Genomic DNA, 18,365 nt, shown 5'->3' with positions numbered 1-18,365 from the left:
GCGCAAGGAGCAGACCCCTATGCCATTTTAGAATCAGAAATGGGACAGGACATCTAATGTTGGGATTGTTTTCTGGCACTGAAAGATAAGTAGAAAGCACTACAGACAGGCCTGTCCTCAAATTACAACTGCAATGCAGTTATTAAATGAGTTATATTATGGGACTGATCCAAGGGTGGGTTCTAATTTTTTTTACTACCGGTTCTGTGGGCGTGGCTTATTTTGTGGGCGTGGCTTGTGGGGGGGTAATGTGACTGGGTGGGTGTGGCCAACTTTTTTTTTTTTTACTTTTAAAAGCATTTTTTTCTACAACCTTAAGAGGTTGCAGAAAAAAATGCTTTCAGAAGCCTCTGACAATCAAGCAACTCAGCTGGGATCGTCAGAGGCTTTTAAAGGCATTTTTTCCCCCTACAACCTCTTTGGCTGAAGAGGTTGCAGAAAAAAATGCTTTTAGAAGCCTCTGATGATCAAGCAACTCAGCTGGGATCGTCAGAGGCTTTTAAAGGCATTTTTTCCCCCTACAACCTCTTTGGCTGAAGAGGTTGCAGAAAAAAATGCTTTTAGAAGCCTGTGATGATCAGGGAACTCAGCTGGGATCACCAGAGGCTGTGAAAGGCATTTTTTTTTCTACAACCTACTCCATCAAACTAGCTTCCTTCTCCATCAAACTAGCTTTCTTCTCCATTAAACTAGCTTTTGAGATGGTCCAGGTTCACTTGAATTAAGTGAACGCCATCAAACTAGCTTTCTTCTCCCTCAAACTAGCTTTCTTCTCCATCAAACTAGCTTTCTTCTCCATCAAACTAGCTTTTGAGATAATCCAGGTTCACTTGAATTACTCTGTTTCCCCGAAAATAAGACCCTGTCTTATATTTTTTGAACCCTGAAATAAGCACTTGGCCTTATTGCCATGTGCTCAAAAGCCCAATTGGGCTTATTATCAGGGGATGTCTTATTTTGGGGAAAACAAAGTAAGCAAACTCCATCAAACTAGCTTTCTTCTCTATAAAACTTGCTTTTGAGAAGATCCAAGTTCACCTGAACTACATGGACTTCATCAAACAAGCTTCCTTCTCCATCAAACTAGCTTTCCTCTTTATCAAACTAGCTTTCTTCTCCATCAAACTAGCTTTTGAGATGGTCCAGGTTCACTTGAATTAAGTGAACTCCATCAAACTAGCTTCCTTCTCCATCAAACTTGCTTTTGAGAAGATCCAAGTTTACCTGAACTAGGTAGACTCCCATCCAACTAGCTTCTGTCTTTCTCCATCAAACTAGCACAGATTTTGGAGAATGTCCTTTAGGAGTTACCAGATGAGACCCACCCCAATTCATTAGAAATGTAATTTAGAGGGGAGTTTTCTAACGTTCTGGACATGGTAGGACTTCTCAGGGCAAGCTCTGCCTTTTGCCTTCCAAGAAATGAATCTCTCTCACAACTCAAGTGTTGACCATTCTTGAAACATGCTTCTCCTCTCCCATCACATTTCAGCCATGCTTGAAGTTGCTTCACATCTCATTCGCCTTTGCTCCTTGTTCCTGAAGCCCCCTGAAAAAAAGGAGACCCACAAAACACAGCAGCTTCCAATCCTAAACTGGACAGGAAGTGTTGGAACTTCCAGCAAAATCAACATATTAAATGCATGTGCGTATGCATATACAGTAGTGGCCAAAATTGTGGAAACCTTTTGGAAAAAGTGCATTTTCTAAAACTAGCTAATAACACCACTTTTTTTTTTTTCTGGAGTAGGACCATAAAATTATATATCAATGGAAAGATAATTTAATCAAGAATGTAATGCAATAATTTTCATGAAGGATTTGCTATTAGAATAGCAGTTACAGTATAAAGAAGAAAAGTGAAACACGTGGAAAAAAACGAGATATACAAAAATGATCACCATAGAAAAAATGAACTATGTAAAAATGATCACCACGTCAGTCAATACTTAGTTGGGTAACCTTTAGCATGAATGCATTACAACGTCTTCCCATGGAGTGAACCAAGTCTTTGAGTTCTGCAGCTGTTATAATATGAAACCAAGATTGAATGATGGCTTCTATTAACTGGGTTTTATTGCTGGGTCGCTTCTGACTAACAAGTTTCTTTAGTCGGCTCCATAGATTTTCAATTGGGTTAAGGTCTGAGCTATTCCCAGGCCATTCCAGCAGTGGAATAGGATGATCTTGAAACTCCAAAAAATAAAAAAAAAGTGGTGTTATTAGCCATCAAACCTCAAAAATACACTTTTCCCAAAAGGTTTCCACAATTTTGGCCACTACTGTATGTATATATGTACTTCATATATATATATATACTGTATATGTATGTGTGTATAAGTGTAATCATTAATTACTGGTTATCAGAAACATTTTCCATAAAAAAAAATCTGTACAATCAGCAGCGGTCGGAGGAAAAAAAAAAAACTTTGCTTTTTATCTGAAATCAAATCTGAGGAGCCTGTTTTCTTTTGCTCTCCGTGAGGGTTTCCGAGCCTTCATTCTTCACAACCTTTTATTTAAAAAAAAAATTAAAGCCATCCTCCCCAGGCACAATAATGGGGGGGGGATCTTGTTTTTTCGGGGCGCGCTAAGACCCGAGCTCTGCATTTCCCAGCAATATTATTAATGAACATTCATAAGCTGCCTTTGGCAAAGGAGTCCAAGCCGCTGAAGGAGAAATGCTTTTCATTAGGAAGAATAGTTTTGTTTTTCTGGGGTTTTGGTCCGACCTTTCGGTTGATTCTCTTCTTGGTGAGACGTGGAAACTGGGTTTCGCCTTGCACTGAGGTTGCTTTGGTTGACTTCTCTTCTCTCCGTCACTCATAGAATCATAGGCTCGAAGGGACCTTGGAGATCTTGTAGTCCAGCCCTCTGCTCAAGCAGGAGACCATATCTCACTCTGGACACAGGGTTGTCCAGTCTCTTCTTAAAAGTCTCCACTGATGAAGCACGTACAACTTCTGAAGGCAAACCCTTCCATTGGTTGGTTGCTCTCATCATTAGGAAATTTCTCCTTAGTTCTAAATTGCTTCTCTCCTTGATTAGTTTCCATCCATAAATTCTTGTCCTGCCTTCTGGTGCTTTGGAGAAGAGATTGACCCCTTCTTCTTGATGGCAGCCCTTCAAGTATTGGAAGACTGCTATCATGTCTCCCCTAAGTCCTTCTTTTCTTGAAAAACTCCAGGGATGGAGCATCCTCAACATCTGGAGGCAAGAAGTTCCATTGATTAATCGTTCTTACTTGTCAGGAAATTTCACCTTATTTCCAGGTTGGCTCTCCCTGTGAGAAGCTTCTACCCATTGCTTCTTCTCCTGCTCTCAGGAACGATGGAGAATAAACTGACCCCTCCCCTCTTCTCTGCAACAGCCCCCCAAGTATTGGAAGATGCTGTCATGGCGCTCTTAATCCTTCTTTTCATTAGGCTACAGAGACCGACCGTAGTTCCCTTTGCTATTTGTTGCACAATTTAGCCTCTAGATCCCTAATGATTTTGGTCATTCTTCTCAACACTCTTTCTATGGCCTCACCATATGTCCCCTTTTTTTCTTTTCTGCGTCTTTTTCCCTCCATCCTCCTTTCTGCTTTCCTTCCAGCATGGGGTCATTTTTAAGAGATTAACAGAGTTGGAAGGGACCTTGTAGGTCATCTAGTCCAACCCCCCACCCAAGCAGAAGACCCTACACCATTTCTGACAAATGGCAGTCCAGTCTCTTCTTGAAAGCCTCCAGGGATGAAGCTCCCACCACTTCCGAAAGCAACTTCTGTTCTATGGACGGATTGTTCTCACGGTCAGAAAATTTCTCCTTGTTTCCAGGTTGAACCTCTCTCCTTGTTCAGTGTCCATCCATTCTTCCTTGTCTTTTTAGGAGCCATGCTAGCCTTGTGGTGAAGAAGGCAACTCGCTGCCGAGAAACATCTGGAGAACTTCTCTTCTCCTTTGACTTAAGAGATGTCTCCACCCAGAAATCGGGTGGACTTTGTCTGAAAAGTCATCTAGGCCTCCTTTTCTATGACTGGAGGAAATAGTCGCAAAAGGAAAGATCAACGAGAAGAGAGGCAGGAACGATGGGAATAGCCTTAAGTGGAATCTCTGGATTTTTCCATTGAGTTGAAGGCTGCTAAGACGTAGCACAGGGGTCGGCAACCTTAAGCCCCCAAAGAGCCACAAAGATCCTAACCGGAAGCCCCCCGCTCAATTCTGGAGCTGACTGGAAGTCCAGTTCCCCCACCATAGAGTCTCCTCCTAGCGTGTCATCCTTTTTCCTCTGTCAACCAGAAGTCCGGTTCCCCCACCACAGAGTCTCCTCCTAGCGCAGCATCCTTTTTCCTCTACCTGTCCTAACTGAAAGCCCTATCAATTGTGGAGCTGACCAGAAAACCCGCCCCTTGCCATAGAGTCTCTTCCTGGTCCGCCGTACTTTTCCTCCCCATAACTGGAAGCTCCTCTCAAAATTGTGGCGATGACAGGGAGCCGCAACAGAGGGATGAAAGAGCCACATGCGGCTCCAGAGCCGCAGGTTGCTGACACCTGACGTAGCACAACCCACAGAAAGACTGCAAAGATGCAAAGATCAGAACTAACACACCTCCACAAGTGGTACAGCAAAACTGTCGAAGAGGCAGAATTAAGGTACATCTTCCATCACGCAGTGATCTACTGGATCTAAACACTGACCTGTCTGTGCAATCCTTCTATCCTTCTGCTCCGAACTGCTTTTCGTTGTAGGAGGGAGAGAAAAAAAAAAATCTCATTGGGCTTTTTTTTGCACCTGCTCCTTAAAACACAGACGATTTAAAAGAGACCTTTCTAAACTCTTACAATGGCCAATGATGTCTTTCTTTTAAAAAAGAAAAAGAAAGAAAGAAAATAAAAACACAGATTATGAAAAAAGAATGGGTTTTTTGCCCAAAACACAAATGTATACAAGCCGCTATTAAAGAATTTGCAACCATCAATCCGGAAAAAGAAAAAAATCTTGATCCCTGAAGATTTTCTTGGGGAGGAGAAGAAAAGACCGAATCAATTTTCCATCGATTTTGCAAAACACCCAGCGGCTGATGGCATAGTTCTATAAACGAAACCTGGCATGCCAGCTCTATGGAACCTCCCTCTTCAGGGGAAGTCTACCTGCCACTTTCCAAACCATGGAGCTTTAGAACAGGAGGACAATTTGCCTCCCACTCCCCCAAAGAAGCAGGGGCTGGAGGATGTTTAGAGAGGAATATTAAATTTGAATAGAATCGGGGTTGTTTTTTCCTGATCCGATGCTTTAGGAGTCAGCAAAGGTTACTTTTAATTTTCTACTTTCATCTCTTTACCCTCAAAAAAACTTGGCAAGTTGGTTCTTTCCCACCAACTTGAAAAAGCTTAAATCAGCTCAATGCTTCGTCTTAGATTTCTGCCAGAAACCCTGAATTCAAAAAAATAAATAAATAAGAAAAATCAGAAATGTTTTTCCTTTAAATCCACCCACTGTCTGGAACGCCTAATTTTTAATCCCTTGACCTTGTGGCCAGCATCAACTGGTTGCAATTGTTCCACTTCACATCAGATTAAGATGTGATTAAGATGAAGGGTCCCTCCCTCGCCATCCAACCTTTAGATTACACATCCCAGGTGAAGAAAATACAGGTGAGTCTTTTGCAAAGCAGAGAAAGGAACATAAGGGATTACTTTCCCCGACTTGATCACTGTCCAAGATCTGGAGTCTGCCGCTGCCTACATACAAACTGTCTATCCGTGTTTGAAGAGACACTGATTTCAAAATTTGGACTCTCCTAGAACGTTGTTACAGCTTTCCCAACCACCAAAGTTAGCAGTCTTCAAAAATGAAAGCCCATTCAACGCACGCGTGAGAAATCCCTCTAGGCCTCCGTTGTCCGGAAAACGGCATTTAAAAACAAACTTCCAAAAATATATATATATCCTTCTCTATTTTTCACTTTCCTTTGGCCCAAGGAGTCTAGTAAGAATTGGTTTTGGAGTCTTTCTGGTGTTACATAGAATTTGCGAGGCTGTTGAAGCGGCCAAAAGTGTGGAAATGTACACACTTTGACTCTTTCGGTTCCTTGCTGTTAAGTTGGTGACAAGGATTTCCACCGCAGCCAGGTTCTTGCCTTGGCTTGATGTGTGAAAAACTCACAGAATCAATGGTGTTAGCTGAACGTTAACAACGATTCTAGACAAGGTGTTAACGGCGACGGCAGCCGAGTCTCATTTGTTGTCGTGGAGTCTCAACGTTAGGCTCTTCTATTCGGCACATCGGTTGTCTTTTCCCACTTCTCGAGGGTCTTTTCCCGACAGGCGAACACGCACAAGCACACTTGATGAGCACACAAGCACGCCCACAAACACACATACAGAAAGACAAGCACGTTTTTTCAGGAGGAAAAAAGTCTGAGCAATTAATTGCACGTCTGTCGACACAGAACTCCAGAAATTCAATTCACCTGAAAGTATCTCGGAGTTCAAACCCCCGATACAATCGTCAAAAGAAGAAGCGTTGAATTCTTGCTTCCCGCTGAACTCCGGTGGGAGCGAGGCTTTAAAATGTTCCAGCTTCCCCATGGGGGGGTCTCCGATCCTGGGTCTCAAGACAAAGAGCCACGATCTTCAAAGAGCCGTGATCTGCGTTAGCTCCGACGTCGGCGTGGTTGGGCTCTGTTGACTGACGGGGACCATGGGGAGTTCCACGCCTAGTCATGCCGGATTGTTAGTCCCGTCGGAGTTCTTGCAGGCGTAGGCCACATCCTTTGCGATGCTGCACATGCGGTTGGACATCTGAAGCTCCTTCCTGAAGGCCGACGGGAAGCAGAACTTCTTGAAGCACGTCTTGAAGTTCTCGTCCAGGAAGGCGTAGAGGACGGGGTTCAGGCAACTGTTGGCGTAGCCCAAGGCGGTGCAGAAGTACAAGATGGATAAACTGAGTTCGTTATCGGCCTTGGCTCCCAAGCTTCGGACCAGGACGAAGATATGGACGGGGGTCCAGCAGATGATGAAGACGGCCACCACGACGAGAACCAACCGAGCGATACGCCGGAGGTTCCTGTCCTTCTCCTTCGATCCCGAGAGGACGCGGACGTTTTTCAGGCGCCTGATCATGAGGCTGTAGCAGATGGTGATGACCATGACTGGGATCATGAAGGAGAAGAGAAAAATGCAGATTCCAAAAACGGGTTCCCAGTAGTCCTCAGGTTCAGGAAGCCTAATGAGACAGTCGATTTCTGCAGGAACAAAAAAACCCCCCACAGATGAATAATGTAGTTAGAAGCCATGGTGCTATTTTCTTCATGGTGTATCAACGTTTCTCATATAGGTACGACAGAATAACAGGGATGGGATGGGATGGAATGGAATGGAATGGAAGAGTGGAATGGAATGGAATGGAATGGAGTGGAGTGGAGTGGAGTGGAGTGGAGTGGAGTGGAGTGGAGTGGAATGGAATGGAATGGAAGAGTGGAGTGGAGTGGAGTGGAGTGGAATGGAATGGAATGGAATGGAGTGGAGTGGAGTGGAGTGGAATGGAATGGAATGGAATGGAGTGGAGTGGAGTGGAGTGGAGTGGAGTGGAGTGGAGTGGAATGGAATGGAATGGAATGGAATGGAATGGAAGAGTGGAGTGGAGGGAAGTGGAATGGAATGGAATGGAATGGAATGGAGTGGAGTGGAGTGGAATGGAATGGAATGGAATGGAATGGAAGAGTGGAGTGGAGTGGAGTGGAGTGGAATGGAATGGAATGGAAGAGTGGAGTGGAGTGGAGTGGAGTGGAATGGAATGGAATGGAATGGAAGAGTGGAGTGGAGTGGAATGGAATGGAATGGAGTGGAGTGGAGTGGAGTGGAGTGGAGTGGAATGGAATGGAGTGGAGTGGAGTGGAGTGGAATGGAATGGAATGGAATGGAATGGAATGGAAGAGTGGAGTGGAGTGGAGTGGAGTGGAGTGGAATGGAATGGAATGGAATGGAAGAGTGGAGTGGAGTGGAATGGAATGGAATGGAGTGGAGTGGAGTGGAGTGGAGTGGAGTGGAGTGGAGTGGAATGGAATGGAATGGAATGGAATGGAAGAGTGGAGTGGAGGGAAGTGGAATGGAATGGAATGGAAGAGTGGAGTGGAGGGAAGTGGAATGGAATGGAATGGAATGGAATGGAATGGAATGGAGTGGAGTGGAGTGGAGTGGAGTGGAATGGAGTGGAATGGAATGGAATGGAATGGAGTGGAGTGGAGTGGAGTGGAATGGAATGGAATGGAATGGAGTGGAGTGGAGTGGAGTGGAGTGGAGTGGAGTGGAGTGGAGTGGAATGGAATGGAATGGAATGGAATGGAATGGAAGAGTGGAGTGGAGGGAAGTGGAATGGAATGGAATGGAATGGAATGGAGTGGAGTGGAGTGGAATGGAATGGAATGGAATGGAATGGAAGAGTGGAGTGGAGTGGAGTGGAGTGGAATGGAATGGAATGGAAGAGTGGAGTGGAGTGGAGTGGAGTGGAATGGAATGGAATGGAATGGAAGAGTGGAGTGGAGTGGAATGGAATGGAATGGAGTGGAGTGGAGTGGAGTGGAGTGGAGTGGAGTGGAGTGGAGTGGAATGGAATGGAGTGGAGTGGAGTGGAGTGGAATGGAATGGAATGGAATGGAATGGAATGGAAGAGTGGAGTGGAGTGGAGTGGAGTGGAATGGAATGGAATGGAATGGAAGAGTGGAGTGGAGTGGAATGGAATGGAATGGAGTGGAGTGGAGTGGAGTGGAGTGGAGTGGAGTGGAGTGGAATGGAATGGAATGGAATGGAATGGAAGAGTGGAGTGGAGGGAAGTGGAATGGAATGGAATGGAATGGAGTGGAGTGGAGTGGAGTGGAATGGAATGGAATGGAATGGAATGGAGTGGAGTGGAGTGGAGTGGAGTGGAGTGGAGTGGAGTGGAATGGAATGGAATGGAATGGATGGAGTGGAGTGGAATGGAATGGAATGGAATGGAATGGGATGGATGGAGTGGAGTGGAGTGGAGTGGAGTGGAGTGGAATGGAATGGAATGGAATGGATGGAGTGGAGTGGAATGGAATGGAATGGAATGGAATGGAATGGATGGAGTGGAGTGGAATGGAATGGAATGGAATGGAATGGGATGGATGGAGTGGAGTGGAGTGGAGTGGAATGGAATGGAATGGAATGGAATGGAATGGAGTGGAGTGGAGTGGAGTGGAATGGAATGGAATGGAATGGAATGGAATGGAATGGATGGAGTGGAGTGGAGTGGAGTGGAGTGGAGTGGAATGGAATGGAATGGAATGGATGGAGTGGAGTGGAGTGGAATGGAATGGAATGGAATGGATGGAGTGGAGTGGAATGGAATGGAATGGAATGGAATGGGATGGATGGAGTGGAGTGGAGTGGAGTGGAGTGGAGTGGAATGGAATGGATGGAGTGGAGTGGAATGGAATGGAATGGAATGGAATGGGATGGATGGAGTGGAGTGGAGTGGAGTGGAATGGAATGGAATGGAATGGAGTGGAATGGAATGGAAGAGTGGAGTGGAATGGAATGGAATGGAATGGAATGGATGGAGTGGAGTGGAGTGGAGTGGAGTGGAGTGGAATGGAATAGAATGGAATAGAATGGAATAGAATAGAATAGAATAGAATAGAATAGAATAGAATTTTTTATTGTGATTGGACACACAAGGAATTTATCCTGGACATCAACTGTTTCAACTCCTACCCTCAAAACGACGCTATAGAGCACTTCACACCAGAACAATGAGACACAAAGACAGTTTTTTTCCCAAACGCCATCACTCTGCTAAACAAATAATCCCCTCCACACTGTCAAACTATTCACTAAGTCTGCACTACTATTAATCTTCTCATCGTTCCCGTCACCCCTCTCCTCCCACTTATGACTGTATGGCTGTAACTTTGTTGCTTCTATCCTTACAATTTTTATTGATACTGTTTCCTGATTGCTTATTTGTACCCTATGACTATCACTAAGTGTTGTACCTTATGATTCTTGATGAACGTATCTTTTCTTTTATGTACACTGAGAGCATATGCACCAAGACAAATTCCTTGTGTGTCCAATCACACTTGGCCAATCAAAAAAAAAAAATTTCTGGAATAGAATAGAATAGAATAATAATAATAATAATAATAATAATAATAATAATAATAATAATAATAATAATAATAATAATAATAATAATAATAATAATAATAATTATTATTATTATTATTATTATTATTTTATTTCTATACTGCCCTTCTCCTGAAGGACTCAGGGCAGTGTACAGCCAATTTAAAAACACAGGACACAACAATGATTAAAAATTAAAATAATTAAATAAATTTGGCCGATTTAAAACCCCAAAAATTAAAATACCCCAATTTAAAATTATTATGTTGATAGCCCTGCCTGGCGGAATAGAATAACAAGAGTTGGAAGGGACCTTGGAGGTCTTCTAGTCCAACCCCCTGCTTAGGCAGGAAACTCTACACCACTTCAGAAAAATGGCTATCCAACATCTTGGTAAAAACTTCCAGTGTTGGAGCATTCACAAATTCTGGAGGCAAATCCTTCCACTGATTAATTGTTCTCACTGTCATTTAATTTCTCCTTAGTTCTAAGTTGCTTGACTGTATGCAGATGCTGCTTAGCTAATATCCTAGCCAAGGCTTAATCCTCTGAAGACTTTTTATGAATCAAGCTTTGGGCTTTAACACAGCACCAGCACTGATTTTCTCTCTCCCCCACCCCCACCCCCTTTCTGCAAATTGTCCTGGAAACCTTAACGGTATGTCGAGGGTGCTGTTAAAACTGCAGGCAAACCTGTGTAAACTCAGGATTAGCCAGAGTTATTTCACACTCGGCAGTTAGGAAAGGAATCATGGCTCCTGTGTGTTTGGCAGGCAAGCAGGCAATTGGAAGATGGATGGATGGATGGGAGGGAGGGAGGAGGGAGGAAGGGAAAGGAGATAAGAAGAAGAAAGGAGATGAGAGGGAGGGAGGGAGGAGATGGAAGACAGAAGGAGATGGAAAGGGTGGGAGGAAGAAGGGAAGGAAGGAAGGGAGAAAGGAAGGAAGGAGATGGGAAGAAGGGAGACAGGGAGGGAGGGAGGGGATGAGAAGAAGAAAGGAGATGAGAGGGAGGGAGGGAGGAGATGGAAGATGGAAGGAGATGGGAAGGGTGGGAGGAAGGAAGGGAGGAAGGAAGGAAGGAAAGAAGGAGATGGGAAGAAGGGAGACAGGGAGACAGGGAGGGATGAGAAGAAGAAAGGAGATGAGAGGGAGGGAGGAGATGGAAAAGGTGGGAGGAAGACGGGGAGGGAGGGAGGAAGGGAGGAGATGGGAAGAAGGGAGACAGGGAGGGAGGGGATGAGAAGAAAGGAGATGAGAGGGAGGGAGGGAGAAGATAGGTAAGGTGGGAGAAAGAGGGGAAGGGAAGGAGGAGGGAGGAGATGGGAAGAAGGGAGGGAGGAGATGAGAGGAAGAAAGGAGATGAGAGGGAGGGAGGGAGGAGATGGAAGATGGAAGGAGATGGGAAGGGTGGGAGGAAGAAGGGAAGGAAGGAAGGGAGAAAGGAAGGAAGGAAAGAAGGAAGGAAGGAAGGATGGATGGATGGATGGATGGATGGATGGATGGATGGATGGATGGGAGGGAGGGAGGAGGGAGGGAAGGAAAGGAGATAAGAGGAAGACGGGAGACTAGAGGGAGGGAGGGAGGAGATGGAAGACGGAAGGAATGGGAAGGGTGGGAGGAAGAAGGGAAGGAAGGAAGGGAGAAAGGAAGGAAAGAGATGGGAAGAAGGGAGACAGGGAGGGAAGGGATGAGAAGAAGAAAGGAGATGAGAGGGAGGGAGGGAGGGAGGAGATGGAAAAGGTGGGAGAAAGAAGGGAAGGGAGGGAGGGAGGAGATGGCAAGAAGGGAGGGAGGAGATGAGAGGAAGAAAGGAGATGAGAGGGAGGGAGAGAGGAGATGGAAGACGGAAGGAGATGGGAAGGGTGTTAGGAAGAAGGGAAGGAAGGAAGGGAGAAAGGAAGGAAAGAAGGAAGGAAGGAGATGGGAAGAAGGGAGACAGGGAGGGAGGGGATGAGAAGAAGAAAGGAGATGAGAGGGAGGGAGAAGATGGGAAAGGTGGGAGAAAGAAGGGAAGGAAGCGAGAGAGGGAGGAAGGGAGGAGATGGGAAGAAAGGGAGGAGTTGAGAGAGAGGAAGGAATATTTTTTTTTCTGGAAAAAAGAATTTATATTTCAAAAAGGAATATTTTTAAATAATTCGCTATGTGCTCATTGAGCTTTATAAGTACCAAAAAGATGTTCCCCGTTATTATTAGACTTTTAACTGTGACTGTCACCTTTTCCATCCGATGACTGAGCTACGATTAAGGGACATTCCCCTAATTTTACCTCAGGGGTTTTAGGCCCGGCTGAGGAAACCGGACCGGATGCCAGGCTACGTTCACCATTTTTCGTTTCCGATTAAAGGCAGCCCCCCCATCCCCCCACCCCTCATCGCAACCTTCTTCATTATCCTGTTCCTCACCCTCGTTTTCTCTCTCCGTGGAGCCCATCACCATGACAGGGATGCCAAAGACAGACGCCAACGCCCAGATGCCGATGTTCACCACTTTGGCCTTGTGTGGCGTACGGATGTCCAGGGCCTTGATGGGGTGGCAGATGGCGATGTAGCGGTCCACGCTCATCATGGTCAGGGTGAAGGTGCTGGTGAACATATTATAGTAATCGATGGAGATGGCAATCTTGCAGAGGGCGTTTCCGAACGGCCAGGAGCCCATGAAGGTATCCGTGCCTTGGAAAGGTAAGGTCATGAGGCACAAGGTGTCCGCTAAGGCCAGGTTGAAGATGTAGATGTTGGTGGCTGTCTTCATCTTGGTGAATCTAGGGAGCAAGGAAGAAAGTCGTTCAACGCTGGGTCTTATCGTTATCAAAATCACAGGTGTTTTAATATGCAATTAAGAGCATTGCACTACAGAGCAATAAAGCTGGGTTTTCCATCTCTGATGTATTGTGGAAGCTTCTGGAAAAGGAAGGAGGAGGAGGAGGAGGAGGAGGAGGAGGAGGAGGAGGAGGAGGAGGAGGAGGAGAAGAGGAGGAGGAGGAGGAGGAGGAGGAGGAGAAAAGGAGGAAGAGGAGGAGGAGCAGGGGGAGGAGGAGGAGAAAAGAAGGAGGAGGAGGAGGTGAAGGAGGAAGAGGAGAAGGAAAAGGAGAAGAAGGAGGAGGAGGAGAAGAAAAGGAGGAAGAGGAGGAGAAGGAGAAGAGGAAGGAGGAGAAGGAGAAGAGGAAGAAGGAGGAGGAGAAGGAGAAGAGGAGGAGGAGGAGAAGAAGAAGAAACTTAATGGTGGTCTACATCCAATCCTTTGGGGGATATTTTCAAGCATTTCCAAATCCCGTTTGACAAATGGCTGTCCAAACTCTTCTTAAAAACCTCCAGTGTTTAAAGGACAATGAAATATCACATCACGTATGGATCAAAAAAAGTGGTGGTTTTCTTGCAGACGTTTCATGACCAAACTAGGTAATATTATCAGTGCTAGAAAGGAGGGAGGGAGGGAAGAGGATGACGACAACTGTGGGATCCTTAGTGCCCTCTGAGCTTGGTTGTTTTCTTGCAGACATTTCATGACCAAACTAGGTAATATCATCAGTACTACCGGTAGAAGGGAGTGGGGTTTGCTCTCTGCTTAGCTTGCCCTGTCAGTGTTGGTGAGACTGATTGATTGATTGATTGATTGGCTAACTGCCCATCTCACACATGTGATTCTGGGTGGCTTACAAGGTTAAAAGAGAAAAAAACTACCATTTAGAAATATTTTTGAGCCGAAACTGAAAGAAATAATAATACATGGCAGGGTTTTTCCTCCCCCTCCTTCCGACATGGTACTTTTCATTCCCCATAACATATTTTACGGACCACAGCAAATAGATTTCTGCCAGTGGGAATAGATTTCCGTTTCCACCGAACGCTTTCTTAATTGTCTAGAACATTTTTGCATAATGACACATTAAACAGAACATCTTAACTACAGCTTCGTGAAAACGTCGTTTCTCACTTTTGCCAGACTCTTTCCAAATGACTAACAAGCCGCAGCTAAAAATGGAAGGACGAAGAGGATACAGGGTGAACCCTGACCATACCCTGTTCAATTTTGACATAGATGCAGGGGTGAAATCCAGCAGGTTCTGACAGGTTCTGGCGAACTGGTAGCTGAAATTTTGAGCAGTTCAGAGAACTGGCAAATACCACCTCTGGCTGGCCCCAGGGTGGGGTGGGAATGGAGATTTTGTAATATCCTTCCCCCAGGAGTGGGGAGGGAATGGGGATTTTGCAGTATCCTTCCCCCAGGAGTGGGGAGGGAATGGGGATTTTGCAGTATCCTTCCCCTGGAGTGGGATGGGAATGGAGATTTTTGCAATATCCTTCCCCCAGGAGTGGGGAGGGAATGGGGATTTTGCAGTATCCTTCCCCTGGAGTGGGATGGGAATGGAGATTTTGAAGTATTCTTCCCCTGCCACGCCCACCAAGCCACACTTTCCACCAAGTCATGCCCATAGAACCGGTAGAAAAAAAATTGGATTTCACCCCTGCATAGCTGTCCTCTTTGATCCCTCTTCAGTGGTCCTCTCTATCCAAAATATGTCGAATTTGCTGTCTTCAAAAGAGTGGCCTTTGTCTTTTAAATGCAGATGGTCTTCTGAATCTTGTCCTGACGGGTTTCTTAACTACTCAGAGGTGTCCCTGAGGACACAGATAAACTTCCAAGTGGCCTCCACATCTCTCTGAAAGGATCCAAAGGACCAGCTGTCTGCAAGGAGTATAAATTCTTCTGTTTCCCCACCATCCAGTCAGAGCTGAAGAAGCTTCTTGGATGAGAAGCGAAACGTCCTCAAAAAAAAAAAAAAAACCCACAAGGAAGTCCAGTTGCCTCTTGAAAAAAGCACCTTTGGGACACAAGAGCCTTGGTAGTACAGTGGTCTAAGGCACCCTGTTATTAAGCTGGTTATTAAGACCAGCTGCCTGCAATTACTGCAGGTTCGAATCTCGCCAAGGCTCAAGGTTGACTCAGCCTTCCATCCTTTCTAAGGTAGGTAAACTGAGGACCCAGATTGTGGGGGCAATAAGCTGGCTTTGTATAAATATACAAAAGAATGAAGGCTATTGCTTAGTGCATTGTAAGCCGCCCTGAGTCTCCGGAGAAGGGTGGCATATAAATCAAATTAAAATAAAATAAAATAAAATAAATAAATAAAATGAAGCAAGCTGATTATTTGATAAGCATATGTAAACAATGAGCAGATCTACCCTCAGTTTATAATGAGCAGGATTCCAAATCTCTTCTTCCGAGTACAGGTAGTTCTCGACTTATGACCGGTCACTTAACAACTGTTGGAAGTTACGACAGACATCTCTCGGGTACTTACACCTGGTTCTGAAGTTTTGATGGCCATTCTTGCAGACACGTGACCACATTTTGGATGCTCAGCCACCAGCTAGCATTTATAAATTGCTCGCAGCATCCTGCAATCACCTGACTCCACTTTATTATCATTTTTACTGAAAACCAGCATTTACTTCCAGTTTCTGGCAAAAACCCCAAGGAAAACAATTGATTTGCTAAACCACCTCAGGATTCGCTTAACAGCCTGAGCCTGGATAGCTCAGCAGACTAATGCATTGCAATTTAACTCCAGCTGTCTGCAATTAGTAAGTTCGAATCTCGCCAGGCTCAAGGTTGACTCAGCCTTCCATCCTTTCTAAGGTAGGTAAATTGAGGACCCAGTTTGTGGGGGCAATAAGCTGACTTTGTATAAATATACAAAAGTATGAAGGCTATTGCTTAACGCATTGTAAGCCGCCCTGAGTCTCCAGAGAAGGGCGGCATATAAATCAAATTTTTAAAAAAATGGCTATAAAATCTGGTCAGTCACATGAGTGATCCGTTTTTATGACGTGGCTGTAATGGGATGTCTACATTAAGGTTGTAAGTCAAGGACTATTTTTTTTTTTATTAATCATATTTCTATGCTGCCCACTCTCCGAGGACTCTGGGCGGCTTACAACAATCGACAGTATACTAAATAGCATATTGCCCCCCAACAATCTGGGTCCTCATTTTACCCACCTCGGAAGGATGGAAGACTGAGTCAACCTTGAGCCGGTGAGATTTGATCTGCTGATCTGCTGAACTAGCAATCAGCTGAAGTAGCTGCAGTACATCACTCTAACCACTGCGCCACCTCGGCTCGGTTTAACAGGACTACCTGTTCATTGCAGACTATCTCCTTTTGTGAAAGACATGTCCACAATTCAAACCCATTCAATTTACCGACACTTTCTCTAAATTAACAAACGTAGAGAAAACTTCCGCAGGACATAGAATCATAAGGCTGGCAGGAACCTTGAGGTCTTCTAGTCCAGCCCTCTGCTCAAACAGGAGAACCTGTACCAAGTGGCTGTCCAGTCTCTTCTTAAACACCTCCAGTGATGGAGCACCCACAACTTCTGGAGGCAAGTTGTTCCACTGGTTAATTGTTCTCACTGTCAGGAAATTTCTCCTTAGTTCTAGGTTGCTTCTCTCCTTGCTTAGTTTCCAGCCATTGCTTCTTGTTCTGCCTTCATCTAGAGGTTATCTTGCAAGCTTATGTACTGTTGCCTGCTTCACATCAATTGGGAATTTCTTCCAACACACTGACACCCCCCACCCCCCACCCCCCATGATTCGCCATTCTCTCATGGAACAATTATCTGGGATTCTCATTTATTGAAGCATGAAATGGTGAGAAAAACCTCTGAGTAATAGCTACTAAGTGTTATGGTGAAGTAACAGTTCCTAGGGAAAACATATGAAACTACAGCATCACGAGGAATACTAGGTTCGCGAGAGGGAGGGAGGGAGAAGAGAAAAAGAGAGAAAGAAGAAACGAAGGAAGGAAGGAAAGAAAGAAAGAAAGAAAAGGGAGGAAGGGAGGAAAAAGAGAAAGAGGAAGGAAGGAAGGAAGGAAGGAAGGAAGGAAGGAAGGAAGGAAGGAAGGAAGGAAAGAAAGAAAGAAAGAAAGAAAGAAGAAGGTGGGAAGGAAGGAAGGGAAAGGAAAGAGAGAAGGAGGAGGTGAGGGGGGAAGAGAGGTGAGGAAGGAATGCTGGCTGGCTGGGGAATTCTGGGGAATTCTCTAAGCCAACGAGTTGAACAGTTGAGCCCTGACCTACCAGTATTTCACAGAACTGTCCTGAAGCAACACAAACCTTGATCATCTTCAGAAAGAAAGAAAAAGAAAGAAAGAAAGAGAGAGAAAGAGAGAGAGAAAGAGAGAGAAAGAGAGAGAGAAAAAGACAGAGAGAAAAAAAAAGAAAAAAAAGAAAGAGAGAAAGAAAGAGAAAGAGAGAGAAAGAGAGAGAATGCAAGAGAGAAAAAGACAGAGAAAGAAAGAGAAAAAAAGATAGAGAGAAAGACAGAGAAAGAGAGAGAGAGAAAGAAAGGAAGGAAGGAAGGAAGGAAGAAAGAAAGAAAGAAAGAAAGAAAGAAAGAAAGAAAGAAAGAAAGAAAGAAAGAAAGAAAGAAAGAAAGAAAGAAGCGAGCTCAAAACTAAAAAATAGATATCCTGTCTAAGACCTGTTGTGAACCTATGGAAAGCTTTCACATAGAAAAGTTATTCGGGTTTTCTCCCGCATAAAATTGGAGGTTTCTTGGCAACGTTTCGACGAAGTCTCATTCGTCATCTTCAGGCTGGTGTTCTCGGCTTCGTGCTTCTAGGAGCAATGTGAGCATGAAGCCGAGAACACCAGCCTGAAGATGACGAATGAGACTTCGTCGAAACGTTGCCAAGAAACCTCCAATTTTACGCAGGAGAAAACCCGAATAAATATATGTTAAAACTCTATATATTAAAAATATAAATTAAAAATATATATTAAAACTCCTTCTTCAAATGGGGAAGCCAGCAGAGCCATTTCTGGAAGGACGTCGTCACCTCTTCGAACTCAAAGACGTTTGTCCTAGGCCCAGTTCCCAAACAGGGACCGGGGTTTATTCCGTCCAGAAACGAGAGCTGCGCCTTAGAATTAAGTATGCCGATGCCGTTCTTGGCGGTGGCTGTTTTTCTGAAACGGTTCCTCGATTTATAATGACAGATGCTCAATGAATCCAGAATAAGCCTCGGCTGGTTCATCTCTATGTGAAATAGCAAGAAGCAGATGAGTCATCAGCACACAAAAAAGAAAACAAAAATCCCACTGCTGGACCAGGAAAGGGGGTGGGGATGGAGCTCAGGACATGTTTGGCACGTAGGAAGGGCCCCAAAATTGCCTCCTGGCAGATTCCCCCCCCTCCCCGGCCGCCCCAGAAAGCATCTTGCCA

General features: G+C 44.9%; 1 protein-coding gene across 2 annotated transcripts in view; it reads right to left on the bottom strand.

Moving 5' to 3' along the window:
• Positions 1–5,273: 5,273 nt before the first annotated feature.
• Positions 5,274–18,365, bottom strand: part of OPRL1 (opioid related nociceptin receptor 1) — a 54,643-nt gene continuing 41,551 nt past the window's right edge. For both annotated transcript variants that reach the window (XM_087889001.1, XM_087889000.1), the window contains exons 3-4: positions 12,539–12,894; positions 5,274–7,228 (exon numbers count right to left, since the gene is read on the bottom strand). In XM_087889001.1, the coding sequence (XP_087745127.1) occupies positions 6,705–7,228; positions 12,539–12,894 (880 nt within the window). In that variant the 3' untranslated portion in view covers positions 5,274–6,704. The remainder of the gene's footprint in view (positions 7,229–12,538; positions 12,895–18,365) is intronic.

Source organism: Pantherophis guttatus, chromosome 3 (assembly GCF_059756535.1).
Source record: "Pantherophis guttatus breed Tessera chromosome 3, ASM5975653v1, whole genome shotgun sequence".
NCBI lineage: Eukaryota > Metazoa > Chordata > Lepidosauria > Squamata > Colubridae > Pantherophis > Pantherophis guttatus.
The sequence above is the reverse complement of the archived record's forward strand: the minus strand, read 5'-3'. Positions and strand labels throughout refer to the sequence as shown.